The sequence below is a fragment of the Trachemys scripta genome, chromosome 2 (genome assembly GCF_013100865.1).
Source record: "Trachemys scripta elegans isolate TJP31775 chromosome 2, CAS_Tse_1.0, whole genome shotgun sequence".
NCBI classification, from domain to species: Eukaryota; Metazoa; Chordata; order Testudines; family Emydidae; genus Trachemys; species Trachemys scripta.
Window position 1 is genome coordinate 13,616,423 of NC_048299.1, and position 18,480 is coordinate 13,634,902.

The following is an 18,480-nucleotide window of genomic DNA, read 5'->3' on the forward strand; positions in this document are numbered from 1 at the left end:
CTCTGGCCAGGAGGGATTTATAGTACTGTACACAGGACAGCTATTACCCTTCCCTTTATAGTTATGACAGACCTGATGGCCGCTTCCTGGGAGTTGCAGTAAGCACCGCCGGGACCGTGCACCCCAAACCTCCTTCTGCTCCCCAATCCCTTGTCCCAGCCCGGAGTCCCCTCCTTCACCCCAAACCCCTCATCCCCAGCCTCACCCCAGAGTCCACACCCCCAGCCAGAGCCTGCACCCCCTCCCACATCCTAACCCCCTGCCCCATCCCAGTGAAACTGAGTGAGGGGGGGGAGAGTGAGAGAGAGTGACGGAGGGAGGGGGGATGGAGTGAGTGGAGGCAGGGCCTTGGGGAAGGGGTAGGGCAGGGACGTGGCTTCTGGGAAGGGGCAGGCAGGGGTGTTCAGTTTTGTGCTATTAGAAAGTTGGCAACCCTACAGCAGCCATCAGTGTGAGTTGCAGCTTGTGTACATGTGTTGTAGCTAGCTCACTAAAAATAGCAATGAGGATACTGTGGCACAGGCTTCAGAGTGGGCTGCACAAGCCTCCCTAACCCCGTAGAGTTCATACTAGCTTTGGCAACCCATGCTGAAGCCTGTGCCCCAGCGTCCTCTCTTCTATTTTTAGTGAGTTCGCTAGAGTACAGCTAGCAGGAGTACACCACTCGAGGGGCAGATCCCACCCGTGGCTGTAGTGTAGACATACCCTGTGTGAAAAGTAGACCAATTTCAGAATCAACTAACAGCAGTCAAGCAAAAAAGTATAGCAGAATCTGAATCGGCTCAATCAATATCAAACATCCATCTGCAGCTCCTGGAAAACAGTCACCTCCTTAGAGGATAAAGCTGATGATGCTGAAAATATAAGCCCCCAATTCAATATATGCTTCCTGTGTCTTCCTGAAGTAGTAGGAAAAGCCCAAAATAAGTAACTTTTTTTGTCAATGGATCCCAATCCTCTGTCTACGTAGTATGCTGGTTGTTTATACCTCAGTGACAGCAGCAGTGCACTAATGTGAGGCTATATGCCAATGGCAAACCCAGTGGGCCTGACTGTGATCTCACATTTGTAGTTACTATTGACAGTGGAGTTACTCCTGATTTACCCTTGTGCAAGTGAGATCAGAATCTGCACTGCAGTGACTAGTATGGAACAGTGTTCTGTAAATGTACCACATGCACCGTTAAAGCTGTGATAAAGTTTTGCCCGGGTTCTGTGCTCTGCAGAAATAACACCTTCTGTATTTTCTTACACAGTGCAATTCCGAGCCAGCAGCACTTGCTCAGCACTTGTTTTTGAAAAATGCCATTATTGGTTTGTTACAATGGAGTGGCTAATTGGGTCAGATGGAGTGTGCTTGCCGCCTGCTGCCATGAAGGAGTGCTTTACTTTTCCTTAGACTCCCTTAAAGCAGGCAAAGGTAACTTTAACTTACACCTCCCCTTGTGTTTCAGAATGGGCCAAATCCGACACCCTGCTGTGGCTGCTTTGTGCCACCCTGATTTTGCAAAGACGCTGAAAAGCCAACAGCTTGAGCCGCCTGAGGATTCCTCCTGAATGGGGAGATCCTTACATAGCATCAAGTTGCTGGAGTGCCTGCTAGGCCATCCCATCCCAAGATGTAGTATCTGGGGCAGGGACTGTGGTCTGAGGAAAGTGGCATACCTTTGCCCATTCCCCGGGGGTCCTGCACAGTTCCAAAACGGGCCTGATTTTGCTGTCTTCCTAGTTTCTCATCTGTGTAACTGCACTGACTCCAATGGTGTAACATAACACCTGATTTACTCTGGTGTCAGAAACAATCCCATTGAGTCCTATGGGAACCGAGCCTGCTATTGCCAGTATTGTACTGAGTCCACCCAGAATACCAAACCGGTGTAAGTTACACTCATTTTGCACACCCACTGAATACCAAATTGGTCCAGGTGACTCTACTTTGCTACTTACATTCATTTTCTGATCCATGATTCTCCCCTTACACCTGTGGGTAGATCCTACTATCAGTTGCATGAGGGCAACTCCCATTGAAGTCAGTGGGAGTTTCATAGGTCCCCACTATCTAATTTACATTACTGTTTATGACATCAATAGAGCTGGTTGGAAACCAGAATTTCCATTCCACAGAAAATTCTGACATTTTGAAATGTGTTTTCATTTGGAATCAGAACTAAAAGTCAAAAATTCCCATGAGACAAGGTGGGTGAAGTAATGTCTTTTATTGGACCAGCTTCTGCTGAGACAAGCTTTTGCGCTTACACAGAGCCCTTCATCAGGTCTTGTAACTATCAAAATGTTTTGTTTTGCTATATAAAACAAAATATAATATCATAATATATATTAAAATCATATTTAATATAATAAAAAGGTTGAAACAAAATGAATCTCTAATGTCAAAGCAAAACATTTTAACACTATCAAAATGAAATGAGAATGGAGAACATTTCATCAAAATTGATGCATTCCCACAAACCATTTCAATTTTGATGAAAAACTGTTCCATCAAAAGAGTTTGGACCAGCTCTAGTCATCAGCTTTGAATCTAAATGTAAAGGGGCACAAGTTAATATAACTTACCTGCTGAGGAAAAATGCCTGGAAAAATAAGTGCAAGCAAATTAGTATGTCCTAGGGGAATAATTTGAACTTCATTGGCAAATATTAAACAACAAAATCTTTACATTTGTTTTCACCTTCACATATGTGTAGGCATTTCGATTTGTTACATCAGTTTCATCAAGACACAGCAGACAGGACGAGAAGACTTGCTGTCAGTCTCTTCATTGATGTGATTAGAGCAGTCACACTGCTAACAAAGGTTTTAGGGTGCTCATTTAGTATAAGATGCCTGGAAATCTATTTCTCCGTAGCACAATGCCTAAGGTCCATGAAACACTGAAGGGCAATTAAAAAAAAAAAAAAAAGCCTGGCACCGAAAGAACTGATATCAAGCATAGCTGACTTGACAACATGCATTTGGACAAGTGCTCAGACCATGGACTACATGTCAGTCACGGTCTACTGGGTGCCATTTCCTAGTATCCATATCCCCTCCACCACCCCCCCCCAGCAAAATGCTGCCCCAAAATGAGCATTTCTCAGTTTCTCCCTTTGGTAAAGAACACACTGCCACTCAACATTTTTGGTCCAGTTTCAAAATGACTTACTTCCCAGGCCCAGAGATATGTGTGTGTGTGTATGCTTGAGAGAGAGAGAGAGAGTTTGAAATTGTCATGTCTGATAATAAATCCAAAATATCTAAATTGAAAGTAATGGCAACTAAAAGCCAGTCAGATGTTTTGTCATTTTTGGATGTAATAGCACGAGGCATTCTTGATAATGACAGAAATATTAAGCCTTAACTGACTGAAAAAGTCTGTGGTTATTTCAATCACTCTCTTAAAGCACATTGTATTTCTAGGTGAACTTTAGAAGTACAACAATCTTCCAGAATTGAAACTTACATTGGAGGAGCCCATTTGTTTGAATTGCCCATATTATATTGTGGAGAGATCCCAATTACCAAAAGAAATATAAAGTGTCTAGTGATTAAACATCAGGATGCAATTTAGCAAAAGGTATTAGTTTGAACTCTGAACAATGAACACTTATGAAACACTTTCGCTGCCTATTTAAGCCTTTTGAATTGATAACAGGAGAAATTAACTTTGTCAGTGCATCCCTTTGCCAAGTTCTCCTACTTAGACTAATTTTAAAACTGAACTCTTAGAAGAATGAAACTATTTGATTGTGGACAATGTGCTGCTGGGTGTGGAAAATGATCTTAGACCAACTAAGACTGAGCGATTAGAATTAATGCTCTCTACTTTTCCAGGCCACAGTTCAAACTCTTTAAATGTTCTGGATTAATCTGAGATAGAGCATTGCAAAAGTGTTTTATTTACTTTCCTGAGGGAAGGCATTTGGCAAAGAATCCATATCTTGTGCAGAGACTAGGAAGTTAGTTCAGCTGTGGCTGGGATGATAGGTACCCTCAGGGGTTTTAGATAGGATATTCTCCAATACCCAAAAACTGAAAAACAACAGGACAGATTCTCAGCTGAACTGACTTCAGCAGAGCTATGACAATTTACATCAGCTGAGGATCTGGCCAACTTTAACTGCATTGATGTTTAAGGGCCAGATTCTTATACCCTGGCTCATGCTGACTACTCATGGAGTAAGGTACTGTTTAATATGAGTAAGTGTATCACAATCTAACTACAAATATCTGAATTCCCCATTGACTTTCAGGGAAAAAAATTGTTTAGAGATGATTTGGTGACCAAATTCTGCCCTCCAATACATGCACCTATGTAGTCAATGGGCCAACTTCTGTCCTTAGCTACACTGGTGTAAATCCAGAGTAAGGACTTCATTGACTTCAGCAGAGTTACTCCAAACATACACCAGTACAACAGAACACTATTGGGTGTCCTGTACATATTACCTGAGGGCAAAATTTGACCCACTGACTTTACAGATGAGTATTAATTGTGTGCTACGTAACAAGCCTACATTTGGAGCTCACCAGCATAGCTCAAAGCTGGTATCTAAGCTGCTTCTTCTGCATCGTTTAGTGATATGCTTATCTGTTTCTTTTTATAAACCATGTTCCAGCTAAAGTTGTGCATGATGTCATCTTTTTAAAAACCAAATCGCATAGAATACATGACCAGCAGTTTCTAATTATGAGTAAATTGTTCCTACTTCCTTTGGGACAGATTGTATCTGGCCTTTGCACAGATGAACAATGGGGGGTGGGGGGGAGAGTGGTATATAAGAATTGTTGAACTAGATTAGATTAGTGCTCCATCTACTCTGGTTCCCTTCTCACCAAAAGTCCCCAGTATCAGATATTTCAAATGAAGTGTACAAGAAACTCTTCAGTGATAGTTATGGGATATCGTGCCCTTAGGGAAAGTTTCCTCATAGCCCTGAACTATGAGGTATTATATCCCTTCCAAAGCATTTTCTTATTTTTTAATATTTTATTAATATGACTTGGGATATCCTTATTCATTCATTCTGTGTGTGTGTGTGTGTGTGTGTGTGTGTAAAATGCATTTTTAAAATCCTGCTGAACTTGACCTCAAGATACCTTGTGGCAATGAGTTCCACAGATTAATTTGGGGTTGTGTAAAAAGTATTTCCTTTTACCCACTTTGAATTCGCCATCTCTCAATTTCATTTCATGTCCCCATATTCTTGCAGTGAGACACAGAGAGTTGAAGTTCCCAACCTACCTTCCCTAGACCATTCCTTATTTGGTATATTTCCTCCCTCCTTGCTTAGCCCACAGAACAGGCAGGTACAATTACCATCTAGAGGCCCATTAAAGCACTGGGACTACACCTTCTATGCTCCCCCAAAGGCACTGAGACCCTCAGAGGGGATAGGGAGGAAGCAGATCCCTGGAATCACAGTGGGAGTAAACTGCATCACTGAGGGCATAAGCTGCCCCACATAAATGGGTGTGTCAGTGAGCGAGCCTCCCCTCTGTGCTGATGTGCTTCAGGAGGTGGCGTCACACGCCCCAAGGCAGAGCTGTGCCTCAAAGCACCATGGCACTCCCAAGCTTTAACTGTTTGTTTGTGGTGTGGGAGTGAATTTGTTCCCCTGACTGCAAGATGCTAACAGCGCTGTCTTGGGGCAGCCCTTGTGTGTGCAGATGCACTTATTCAAGTGAAGTGATGGATTGGGTAGTATATGAGGGAGAAGGAGGAAACCCTTCGATAACACCTGGGCAACTTAAATTTCTACCATTGGTTCCTTTTTTTTTCACAATAGTTTCCTTGTGGTCCATGCTGAATGAGACAATCAAACTTACTTATGGATACATTCCTTCTCCCAGATCCTCCTTGCTCATTTCCCGGGCAGTGCTTTCCTTTGCAGTTTTCATGTCCTCTCTCTGTGACAGAGCTTTGGTCTCCTTTACTTTATGTGTGTTTACGGTTTAATCCTACACTAATACAAGCCTAAGCCAGAAGTTCATCTATTCTTGTTCAATGTACTGTAGATACATTTATCTGTCTGATGAAGGATATGTTCGAATGAACACAATGCACAGTGATTACTCTCTCTGTGCATTATGATTCCCCTGTGGTACGATATAATTGCTAGTTTTAATCTGCTTTTTCATATAATTTGGGAGTAGCAGCCCTGCTTTACTGATGTGATTCTTCAAGTGTGGATGGGATGGTGCTCTTATGTATACATTTAAAACCTACAGCTTCATACCAACCCTCCTTTCCTCTTATCAGTCATACTGATCCGTATCTGTTTGGTGCTGGCCATAGTGAACATCTATTAGTAGGATCTCTGGTTTATGGTTATTTTTTCTCTCCTTTTTTAACCCACATTTTTAAAAAGTGAATTTAGCCTTTCTGAAAGATGCTTGTCTGACAGCTCTCCAGAGTGCAGTCTTCTATTTACTGGACTTCTACAACAGGTACATATAGGAAGCAATGTAAACTTCCTTACACAGCAGCAGAAATGTGCACTGCTTTACTTATCCCCACAGCTAAGAGATAGATGGTAGTTTGGTTTTTGTTATCATTTAATTCTTGGCCTTTCTGATGAGGAAGGGTGCCCAATTACTGGGTGCAAATTGTTGCAAAGGAATGGTGCCAATCATGGTGATTTTATGATATCCATAGCTGTCCACTTGGAACAGGGCAGACATCTTGCTGGCCTGCAAGTTTGGGCAGGGAGGTTCTGTGCACTGCCCCCTCCCCGAGTGCCGACTTTGCAGCTCCCATTGGCCGGGAAGAACGACCAATGGGAACTGTGAGGGTGGCGCCTGCGAGCGTGAGGGCAGTGCGGGGAGCCACCCTGGCCACCCATGCACCTAGGGGTTGCAGGGACCTGGCAGCTGCTTCCTAGGACCTATGGTAAGCGCCGCCTGAAGCCCGCACCCCAACCCCTGCCCCAGCCTGGAGCCCCCTCCTGCACCCCAAACCCTTCATCCCTGGCCCCACTCCAGAGCCCTAACCTTCAGCTGGAGCCTGCACCCCCTCCCGCACTCTGAACCTCTCGGCCTCAGCCCAGAGCCCCCTCCAGCAACCCAAACCCCTCATCCCCAGCCCCACCCCAGAGTCCGCACTCCTAGCCAGAGCCCTTACACCCCTTCTGCACCCCAACCCCCTGCCCCAGTCCAGTGAAAGTGAGGGTGGGGTAGAGCGAGTGATGGAGGGAGGGGGGATGGAGTGAGCAGGGCTGGGGCCTCGGAGGAGGGAAGGGGCAGGGGTAGGGGTGTTCGGTTTTGTGCCATTAGAAAATTGGCAACTCTACCCTCCATCCCAACCCTCCCAGCATGAAAGCATGGTGCTAGCCCATGCAGGGCCCTAAGCAGGAATATTTTGGGGTCCCCCCATACCACATAATAAAAAGCAAATAGGAGTCCCCCTTGAGCTACTCGGGACCATAAGCAATTGTTTAATTTTCTTATGCTTAGCTTTGGCCCTGCATGAAGGTTCTTGTATTGCTTTATGTTTTCACTTTATAAATGAATAAAACAACGCAATTGATAAATATTAACATAACGCACATTGCTGTGGCAACTCAGCACTTGACACAAAAAATTAAAAACAAATTACACAAACCACCCGCAGTGGGGAGCTTTACTGGAGAGAAATCTACTGCTGCTCATGCCAGAAGAACAGATTGTCTAGAATCAAAACAAAACCAAAAACAGTCCCACGTTGAACAAAATAAAATAAATACACCTGGGTCTCTCTTTGGAACCGATGATGAAGCTTTGATGACCCTGCAATGCGTACTGGAAATGGGGGAGATCATGCCAAATGAGAATGGGTCTACCAGGGCCGGCATCAGTTACTTACAATACTTGAAGCTCACATCATCCCCCGATACTCAGAATGGGATTGCCAGCGATCCCCAGATTCATGGGACAGGCTGTTTTTTCCACAGGTCTTCCCCTCAAGTGTAGCTTTCAGGACAAATCAAAAAGTGCGTTGTAATGATGTTCCATCTGATGCAGTATCACAGCACAATGGAATTTTGTCCCTATGGGACAGCTTTGGCACTACACAATAACATCATCACTAGTAACTGACATCATGTCATCACATGTCATTGTGAATGTCGTGGACAGGAGGGGGTTGGGAAGAGTCCCTAGATCTTGATGCCAGCCCCAGCAGTTAGTAAATAGTGAAAAGTTTTTGATTGACTTTACCTTCGCTATGCAAGGTAATAATTACTTGACGATTCTAATGTTCTTCAGATCAACGGAGTCACACAGTTTATTCTCAGACACGTCACAATTTCTCTTATACGGGTGTATAACCTTTAATGTACAAATGAACTTGAGACGTCACCCAGATTACACTAAACTTTCAACATGAAACAATTGTTTCTGTTGTTCTAGTGTTATAACCAATACTCTGCCATTAAGATTACTTGGTGCTAAGTCGCATGCACATTGCATTAAAAAACCTTTTATGGCTGAGTGCCTTACTTGTGTATAGTGTGCTTTGCATATTAGCCGCTCCCCTGTGTATTTTACAGTTTCTAGAGATATACTTTTAGGCATGTAACTTTCTGACTGAGACAAAACTGTAACCCAATGATTAGGGAGTGCTCTTTGGCCTTTGTGTACTGGTGCTGAGCTGTGCCTGGCAATTTTATGTAGTATATTCTTAAGCACAGGGTACAGACTTGGTCATGCATAATTTAATTTATTAAAGTTAAAATATACATTAGACCTCATGCCCTCTGAAGCAGGAAACCAGTAATTTAATTTAAAATTAATTTGCTATGAAAGCAGAAAGACATTTGAAAGGACCGATACAAACTTGACATTCTGAGAACATTTGTATGAAAAGCAATTTACTTAACCAACCACTCTCCTTTTCTCCAGTGTTATTTCAGATAGTTATAGTTTTAATAAGAGATTTTTTTCCCCCTCACACCTCTTCTGCTGCCTTCTCCAGTGAGGTAGCTGTTGAATCAAGGAAGGTGGGGTATGACTTGTGGGGAGAGAGGGGACAGAGAAACTTGTTTAAAACATTATTGTTAAAATCCAGTTACACTTGTAATTTTTTTCTCAGCATGAAAGTCCCTCTTTAAGTATTTCAGCATGGTCTTTGAAATCATCTTGAGCTTTATTAATATTTTAGTAGCAGCGGCAGTAATGACATAAAGTATGGTAATACTTTGTTAAGCTATTGGAGTTACAGGCTAGATTCTCAGCTGGTGTAAATCAGTGGAGCTATGCTGATTTATACATATCTAGCCTTACAAATGTAGGGTCCAATCCTACAAACGCAACCAGGCATAATTCTTAGCACTCTGAGTAATATAGAATTCAGCAATAGTAATCATCACACCTGCTAATAAGTGTCAGAATTTAATGGCACTACTTGTAGTAGTAAGAACTATGCCAAGTAGTAACTATTGGCAGAATATGGCATTGGGTTTCATTCAGAATTGGGGCTCTGATTAAGCAGTCCATCCCTGTTCAGCTAAGCATCTGAGTGTGTGTGTAACATTAAGCATTTGGTTTTACTGGGCTCCAGAATGTACTTAAATGCTTTGCTGAATAGGGGTTGACTTAGTTCATGAATTGGGGCCTATGTAGAAACAACGAGAATGGAAAGCTGGCCATAATGCGAGAAGGTTATGCTTCCCCATCATCTGCTTTAAGATTGTTTTATCTTTTTCGATGTTCTGTGGGTTTCCTTCCTCTTAAATTTGTATCTTTCCTTCTTTTCATGTGGTTTTCTTTCGACCATTAAGTACAGATGTGTACGGTACTATAGGATGTTGCAGGCTTACCTACCTCCGGTGCTTATGCTAAGGCTGTCTAGCATTTTTGTCAGTAAAACTTTTGTCGGTCAAGGGTGTGAAAAAACACACTCCTGACCAACATAAGTTTCACCGCAAAAGTGCCAGTGTGGACAGCACTATGCCAACATAGCTACTGCTGCTTGTTGGGGGTGTTTTAATTATGCCGACAGAAGAGCTCTCCCCCATCTGCATAGAGCGGTCACATGGGAGACCTTACAGCATCACAGCTGCAGCGGTACAGCTGTGCCCCTTTAAGGTCTGTAGTGTAGACATAGCCTAAGTACCGCTGCCTGATTTTGTGACTGCAGATTGCATCTCTCGATTATTTGGCTGAATTGAAATCACCTCTTTGTGTTGTTTTCGGTCACTGGAGACAAATTCTCTCTCAAAAAATAGAGATGAAAATGGACAAGATTGCAGGACGATTCCTCCCTCTAACAACAATGCCTGAGAAGAAGGCTACTCCCACTTTTTTTTTTACAGCAAAGCATCTTAACATATACAATTGCTAAGCCTGAAAAGTTACAGCATAAGCATGTGTAATCTTGTTGCTTGCCATTTTGCCTTAAAGAGTCATCCCTCAGTAAGTATAGTTCTAGCTGAGGAGTTCTGCTTAAGAAATAAAAGCATGCTGCCAAAGAACAAGAAAATAAACATATCTAGGATTATCTCCAGCAGGAAAAACAGCTGCAACTAAAGGGGCAGCAATGCAAAAGCCCAGGAGTCCGGAGTCAGACCTCTGAGATTTGTGAAGAGTTAAGTGAGTTGTACGTGGATAAGCAATTGAAGGCTGAGCTGCCACCAGCACCACCACCACCACCACTACTACTAGGGCAAAAAGAGGTAACAGAAACAACTTTCCTACCTGATATTGCATGCAATCAGTAGACCAAGATAATAGTGCATGCGATAGAGTTAAGGTGGGTTTATTTGGTTTGAAAAAACAAAGGACCTCTCCAATGGCAAGGAAGAAATAATAGGTAGTAGCTTTGGTAGCCTTTATAAAGGAGTAGAGGTTCTTTATAAAAACACTGAAGAACTTGGAAAATGCATTAAAAATAAAAATATTTGCAACTGGTATCCAAGTGGTATCAAGAAATGCAACCATAGAAGAAACTGTAATGTTACCGTCTGTGGCTTTAGGATCTGAGGTGCATGTTATTCCCTTCTGAAAAGTGACTATGTAAACAAAGAGCTGTTTCTTGGATGCAGTCAGAGCCATGTCTGCTGATTTCATTGGATTAAAATAAGTTTTGGTTCCTTTTTAGCACTGCAGAGCCAACACACAGCTATGAGAATTTAAGCACCTAGTGCACAAATAATAAATAAATAGTAATCCCTGGTGTAATTCAGTTGGTGTCAGCTAAAGTATGGATTTCCAACTGCCTCTCAGACTTCTCTGGGAGGTATGCATATTATTTCATGAGTTTGGTAGAATTACTGTGGTATTGCACAAAGTTTGACAGTCAATAACAGAACAAAAATACTGACAAATTGTTTCACTACACTAGGTGACACCAGTGCGTTAAAGTCCAATTATGCTGCTTACCTATTTGCTTTTTTCCCAAAAGAATTTAACATCTGATAGATAAATCTGTAGACAGAGATTGGTGTTGTGTTCTGTTTGAAATCTGGAATTCCACGTTTTGAGATGTATTATTTTTGTAGTTCTCATGTTGTTTGAAGGTAGGGACCACTAGAGTTCCGTGGGAACTGAACTGGAGGAAGGGAAAGAAGGTTGTTCAAAGAGGCACAATTTTAAGGTCCATGCATGCAAAAATGACTATTCCCCACCCCCAACATAAAATACTTAGAGTCTGAACCCTGCAAAGGTCACAGGGAGGGATTTCTGTGGTATTCCAGGAGGCATGGAACATTCACTGAGCCAGTTCATCTTTTCTATACACATTGATTCCTACTTATAATACTGTGACTAGAAAATTCACTAGCCATAAAAACATTTAAATTAGAGATATTTACACTGGTTTAGTTAGAATAATTCTCAGTTTTTCATTTGAACCCTTGTCCCCAGATTAAAAGGGCCCTGAATTTAAAAAGAGGGAGACTCAGAAACAATTGATATTCCAGCCTCAGGAAAAAATACATTCTAAAGGATGTAAGACCACAAGCTAATAAGATCTAGAGATACCATTGGCTGAAGATGTAAGTCCATCTCTGGAATTGTTTGGTGTAAGGAGTGAAGCCTTCTGCATGTCACCTAATAGTGAGGAGAACCTAATTTCAGGTTTACATTGTTAGTCTATTGTTTTTTCTGCCCCCCCCCCCCTTCCTAAACTGTAAATTTTAATTTCTCTACAGAGAGAGAAACTTGCACTAAAGCAGGAAATTGGAAAATTATGTCCTTTGTTAATTTTGGAATGAAATGCTATGATTCTACAGGAATATTCTAGCTGTGATATATTCAACAACATGGTGATAAAACAATAATCTCCATTTCCTCCCTCACCTTTAAATGGGTCCCAGAATACAAATGCCATCTTCATCTAGTAAAATACAACTGTTTCTATTTGTGGCTGCCCAAAAAGAGGTGGCGAAACGTGGCAGTATTCCATGGAACACTGGAAACCAAACGGAAGTTCACATCAGGCTGTGAATTCCAGCATTAAAGAGTAAAGCCCAAAGGATGCTATTTTTGAAGGTCGGAGTCTGCATGGACATTAAATGCCTAGAGTCCTACTCTTCACAAATAATCTCTGTGAGGTCTCATAGGGCAAATAAGGACAAGTTGATCTATTTGATAAATGTCCTAGGAACTTGTGAGTAGCCATATAAAGTAAATAATTGTTAGGAAATCTCTTAACAGATTTGTTAGGCCCAAGAGAGAGGATTTTCAGTGATTCATTCAGTAAGAGGAAGTCATAAGAAGCATTGAATGTGTTGGGAATAAAACAATGTTGATGTCAGTAAAGAATAAATTATATGATTAAAAATTCATCTCATATGAACTGTCAGAGGCATTTGAGAAATAGAATCATTGATGTTGGAGATGGAAAAGACCTGTTAGGATGATCCAATTCATCTTCCCTATTGAATATTGTCCCATCTATCTTTAAATGTCTCAAGCAACTGGGATTTCACCATTTCCCAAAGAAGACTATTCCCCAGCCTAATAGATCTCATTGGCAGGAATGTTTTCCTGATAACTAGCCTAAATTTTGCCTTTCTGAATTTCATCTCATTATTCATTTCTACTATCATAAATCATTCCTATTCTTTCATGAATTAATACTTTTTAAATTTTAGAATACTCTTATAATCTCTCCCCCCCCCCATTTAGTCTACACTTAACTAAGCTACACATATTAATCCTCTTGTTTAATCATTCCTCCAACCAAGCCCTCCATCCCACTAGTCATTTTTCTTGTTTTTCTTTCAACTCCTTATTTATCTAATTTTGGTGTTGAGATACGCAGAACTAACACAGTACTCCAGGTATAGAAACCCAACATCTGCATAGAGAATAAATATTACCTCTGATGTTAAGACATGATGCTTCTGTGTATGCAGTCCAAAACCACATAGGTCTTCTGCATTGCTATATCCCGCTGTAAATTCATGTCTAATTCGCTTTCCGCTGTTACTGCAGGTGTGTCTTGGAGTCACAGGGGTCCATGTTTCTCCTTTCCACTGAATGTCTGTGCTTCAGTTATCTTTTCTCTGGATGTACTGGTTTGTACTTTTCCAAGACCAGCCCTCATTTTCCATCCATGTTTCTAATCTCTCTTCCTCTGTCCTTGCTGCAGGTCACCACTCCTCCCAGTTTAATATAATCTAGTAATTTTACTGTTCAGTCCCTCTTCTACATCATTCACAAAGATAAGACTGGACCTAACACTGATCCCTGGAGTAAACCACTATATACCTCCTCTTTCCTAGTTGCCGTTTGTCACTATCTTATGTTTATGGTCCTTCAGATATCTGTCAATTAATTTGACAGTGATTGAATTCAAGATAATTAGAATTAATGTTAAGAGTAGACTTTCGTGTGACACTGAATCAGATGTTTTACTAAGATTCATGTGTTGTATCTGCCATTTTCCTGCCATCCACTAATTTTGTGAAATAAGACTGGGATTTCAGGATACCCATCAACTTTCAATGGGAGTTGGGCACCCTGGAAGAACTTGCATTTTGGCACCACAGCCGCTGCTGCCTCCCTGGGCTACCCACCCACCACCCCTGATTCCTGCTGCCTGCCCCAGCCCCCACCCCACACCCCAGGTCATCTCTCCCTGTTTCCTGGGCCCACTGCCTCCCGGGCTCCCCCTCAAATTGCCCTGAGCTTCCTTCCGTGGCCTCCCACCCCAGGCTTGCCCCATTCCTTGTCTCTTGACTATGGTGCCCCTTGACCACAGTGCCCTGAGCAGTTGCCTTAGCTGACACAGGCTCGTGAGACTCTGGCTGCAGGACTGTAAAACTGCTGTGTAGTTGTTTGGGCTCTGGCGGGAGCCTAGACTCTAGGATCCTCCTCGCTTATGGGATCCCAGAGCTCAGGCTCGAGCCCGAGAGCCTGAACATCTACACAGCCATTTTTAGCCCCACAGCCCAAGTCCTGCCAGCCAAAGTCAACTGACCCACGGCCGTGTCACAGGTCTTTTATTCCAATGTAGATATATCTCTAGTGGCCTTTAGGGGAGACCTTACACCAGTGGAAGATCTGGATAGCAGAGTTTCTGTTCTGTCAAATCTCCTCCATTCATGCCCTGCCCCTGACATGCCCTCTCTTTCTCCTTATGCCAGGGCAGCTGGCATAGGAGGTGACAGCTATCCCAGCGGTATGCCAGTAAAGAGAATTCCCCTCCCCAAAGCCATTTTACCATGCTGTGGTGCACAGTGGCCTTGATGGTCTAGAGAATCCACCCTTAAGCCTTTATAAATCTATCTACAGTCCATGGTTCCATTATCCCCTACGAGTTTACTGATTTTGTTCTCTTAATATTTATTCCATTACTTTAATAAAGATCTACAAACAAAGACTTAATGAATAGCAATTGCCGGGATCATTCTCCTTTCCTTTCTTCAAAGTGCAGGACTATATTTGCTGGTGTGTAGTCTTCTGGTCTCTTCCCACTTTTCCATGAATGTTCAGTAATGATTGTCAGTGGTATGTTAATTTTGTCAATTCCCTTTGTCCCCTAGAATGTATATTGTCTGAACCTGCAGATTTATGTATATTCAGATGTTCTCAGTTTGTCTTTACTTGCACTTTAACATATATTATTTTTACAGGATCTTCCTCACTTCTTACTAGGCCAGACTTTTGTTATTTTTCATGTTCAACATAGATTTTGAAAAGGAGATAATTATCTTCATCATATTTGAGTTGTTATTAATGACATCTCCTTCATCAAATGTTACTTTGTCTCTAGAAAATATCTTTCCCTCCTTATTCCTTTTAGCTAGACGAGTCAGAATTTTTCATCAAAATGATTTTTTGATGAAAAATACCATTTTGGCAATATTGAAATGTTTAGAAAAGCATGTCGATTTTTGGGTCCTGGTACCAAACTGAGTCTGTTCTCGCCATCTGACACTTTCTCTCTACTGGTAGGAAGTACATCCAAAATGGTTTCTCTTCTAGTTGGAGTTTCTACTTTTTTTTTTATCATAAAGTTGTCTTGTAGTGTATGTAACTTAGGAAGCATTTTAACAATCCATGTTTGGCTGTGTTTATAACCCAACTGGTAAATGGCCAAATAAGATCCCTCGTGAATGGGTATCTACTGGTTCTGAGTGCGCTGAAAGTTGGTTCAGCTTTTTTTTCATTCTTGTTCTCATCTAGTCTTGGTAGCCTCTAGACAGTGAGCCACTCTCATATTTTCATTCTGAATAGGGATTTTTAGAAGCTTTGCCCAATTAAGTCTGTGATTAACTTTATTTTTGCCCTCTCTCTGGAAATGATATTTTTCTGCTTTTTAATTATTTGTAACCCTTTTTCACAGGGAATTCAGAGAATTGTAAACCCTGTCCAAGACCTGTGGGTTGTTGTAATTAATTGCAGATGAATAGGTTTCGTCCCACTTTGTAAGCATTTCTGGAGTGATCAATTTGGTCCACATTAATATAACTTTAGCTTCTGCTTTAATGTGGCTGTAGATTTTACATGGACTGTGTACATTGGAAAGCAGAAGGCTCATTTTCACATTAATAATAAGTATTAAAGTTTTAGTTGTTCTTTAACTGCATCATCATCCTCCTTTAAAAGATTTTGCATACACATCCCACCTTTCACCTGAGTATCTCAAAGTATTTTACAAGCATGGGTAAGTATTATTATCTCATCTTGTGGATGGACGTAATAGTATTACAAACTGAGGCTCAAATAAATTCAATGGTTTATTAGAAATTACAGAGTGAGTCACTGAACGAATAACCTATGCCTCCTGACAGTTATTGTTTTGTATTATTGTATTGCCTAGTAGACCCTAGCCAGCATTGGAGCTCCATTGTGACAGGCACTATTACAACACATCATATGACACACTCTGCCCTTAAGAGTTTATAATCTAAACAGACAAGACAGCCGATGCTTCAGGAAAAGGGATTAATATACCCATTTTACAGATGAGGAACTGATATGTAGAGAGAGGCAGTGTCATCTTGGGCAAGTTTCTGAAAGTCCCAGACCCAGGAATGAAACCAGATCTTCTAATCAAGTACCTTCACCACTAGACCACATTTCCTCATAATAGGGTCGCATGCTCTGTTCCAGTGCATGAGGTATGAGGAAAGGACATATGCCACAAAAAAATTTCTAGGGGTTCTCCCATGCTACATCTCAAGATATGATTATGTTACAAAAGAGAGCTTTATTTTAATGAATAGGTAAAGTTTTAAAATAATACCTCTCAAGTTTTATCTTATGAATAATTTTGTTGTAGATAACATGGTGATGGGCTGACAATAAACACACAGAGGAACAGGTAGAATTATTATCACAGATGATGGACGCTATATACAATGCATGGCAGTTTTTTCCTTTGTTATAATTCTTTGCTGAGATATTGTTCAGCTGAATTCAAAACACAGCAGCTTCCTTAAGGGAAAATTGATCAATTTGTTTTCCTCATCTTTGCCCCTGTTGCCCACAAGCTTGATGAAATCAGTCTCTCTGAAGGCAGCACAGTGGATTTGGGAAATTCTGCAGAGCTACTGGAACAGATCCCCGAGCTGGCTGATGATTTAATGGAACCTGAGAAGTGTTTTCCAGAAGGTAAGGACCTGCTTACTTCACTGTGATTGTAAAGTGTAAAACATGTCTCCACATTAACACCAAGGTGTTCTGGCTACTTGCATTAGTATTTCACTGATGTACTTCATTTCACAGATACTGTTATGCTCCACACACATACGTAATAGGCAGCAGTTACTTGTTAACATTTGTCTGTGAATTTATAAAGCCTGATAAGACTGGAAGCCTAAATTGCTGCATAGCTTTTAGCTTGATAGGCTTTTTGCATCATACTTTGTGCTGTGCAGCTTATTTTATGAAGTTGTTTTGAGCTGGCTTTGTGTCTTCAAAGACGTGTGTGTGCTCAGAATTGGTACAGAACTAATCTGAGCTCACTGGAAGGTAATGGGTTAGTAGATACCACCTAGAAAGTTCATGATTCCCAGGGATTGATTTGTATTTATTTTCCTGGCTGCTCCTTACTGTTGTTTGAAAGTAACTAAAATGTATTGTAAAAGACATTAAGATTAGCATGCTCACCAACTTTGATCTGACAGATGGTATGATACAAACAGGGCATTCAAGTAAATTATATTAGATAGTATCCTAATGCTTTTATGTATCCATCTTTAATATCAAAATATGCCAGCATTTTACCAATTTAAACTCCACCCATCACTGAAATGCAGGGATAAAGCACAACAACTGTATTGAGAGCCCTTAGCTTTAGCTAAATCCTTGAGGGAAATGTCTCTCAAATGCGGTTTCTTCTCAAAGTGAGTTTCTATTCCAATTGATTTTTCAATTAGATTCCACAGTTCCATTAGTTCTTTGTGGGGGAAAGACAGTTAGGTGAATTTTAGTTAATCAATGAGTTATATTCCCTTGAAAATTCAAGGAGTATTATACTCCGAAACAGGGCAGCTCAGATGGGATCAGACAGGGATAATTCCCAGGGTATTTGAGAGCATGTGAAATCAGCAAAAATGTGTGTCTGAGTGTGAGAGAGATGATTGAATGAGGTAAGGGAGCCCTGCAGGGCTTACAAATGTCTCTAGGACCTAAATATTTTCTTGGCAGCTCTGCTTAAAAGCAATAGTCAAAGAGTAATGCAGTTAAGTGAAGATAGCATGTACTATGCTGCAGCTATTCCAGTCAATACAATAGATTAGATGTGGTGTTTCCATTCTCTCATAATAGACTTCTTATTGCAGCGAGTGAGCAGTGAGCCCTATTGCTTACTGCAAAGTTGCAATTATAATGGCACACAAAAATCCAACATTAAAAGAACATTATTACAGTTGCAAAATCAAGCACTCAAAAGTTAGGGGTGCCAAAATTAAGGTTCATGGTACAGTCTTTAATTAGAAGCTAATTCACGGCCATGAAAAACGCGTCATGGACCGTGAAACTGGTCTCCCTCCATGAAGTCTGGTCTTTTGTATGCTTTTACCCTATACTGTGCAGATTTCAAAGGGGGGA

At 41.3% G+C, this 18,480-nt stretch overlaps 1 protein-coding gene and 1 long non-coding RNA gene across 10 annotated transcripts in view; one reads left to right on the plus strand and one right to left on the minus strand.

The window, feature by feature from the left end:
• The window catches only part of LOC117872006 (sodium channel protein type 5 subunit alpha-like), a 336,265-nt gene that overhangs the window by 230,873 nt on the left and 86,912 nt on the right, over positions 1–18,480 (plus strand). For 6 of the 8 annotated variants that reach the window (XM_034759944.1, XM_034759938.1, XM_034759936.1 and 3 more), the window contains 2 exons: positions 10,482–10,649; positions 16,920–17,040. In XM_034759944.1, the coding sequence (XP_034615835.1) occupies positions 10,482–10,649; positions 16,920–17,040 (289 nt within the window). The remainder of the gene's footprint in view (positions 1–10,481; positions 10,650–16,919; positions 17,041–18,480) is intronic. The other 2 variants (XM_034759939.1, XM_034759942.1) reach the window with 2 other exon arrangements.
• Positions 7,865–13,614, minus strand: LOC117872007. Of its 2 annotated transcripts, XR_004644378.1 has the most exons (4): positions 13,299–13,614; positions 11,956–12,024; positions 11,356–11,524; positions 7,865–7,947 (listed from the first exon to the last, which is right to left on the minus strand). It is a non-coding gene; the product is annotated as an uncharacterized LOC117872007 (long non-coding RNA). The 2 variants fall into 2 exon arrangements; XR_004644379.1 differs by lacking the exon at positions 11,956–12,024.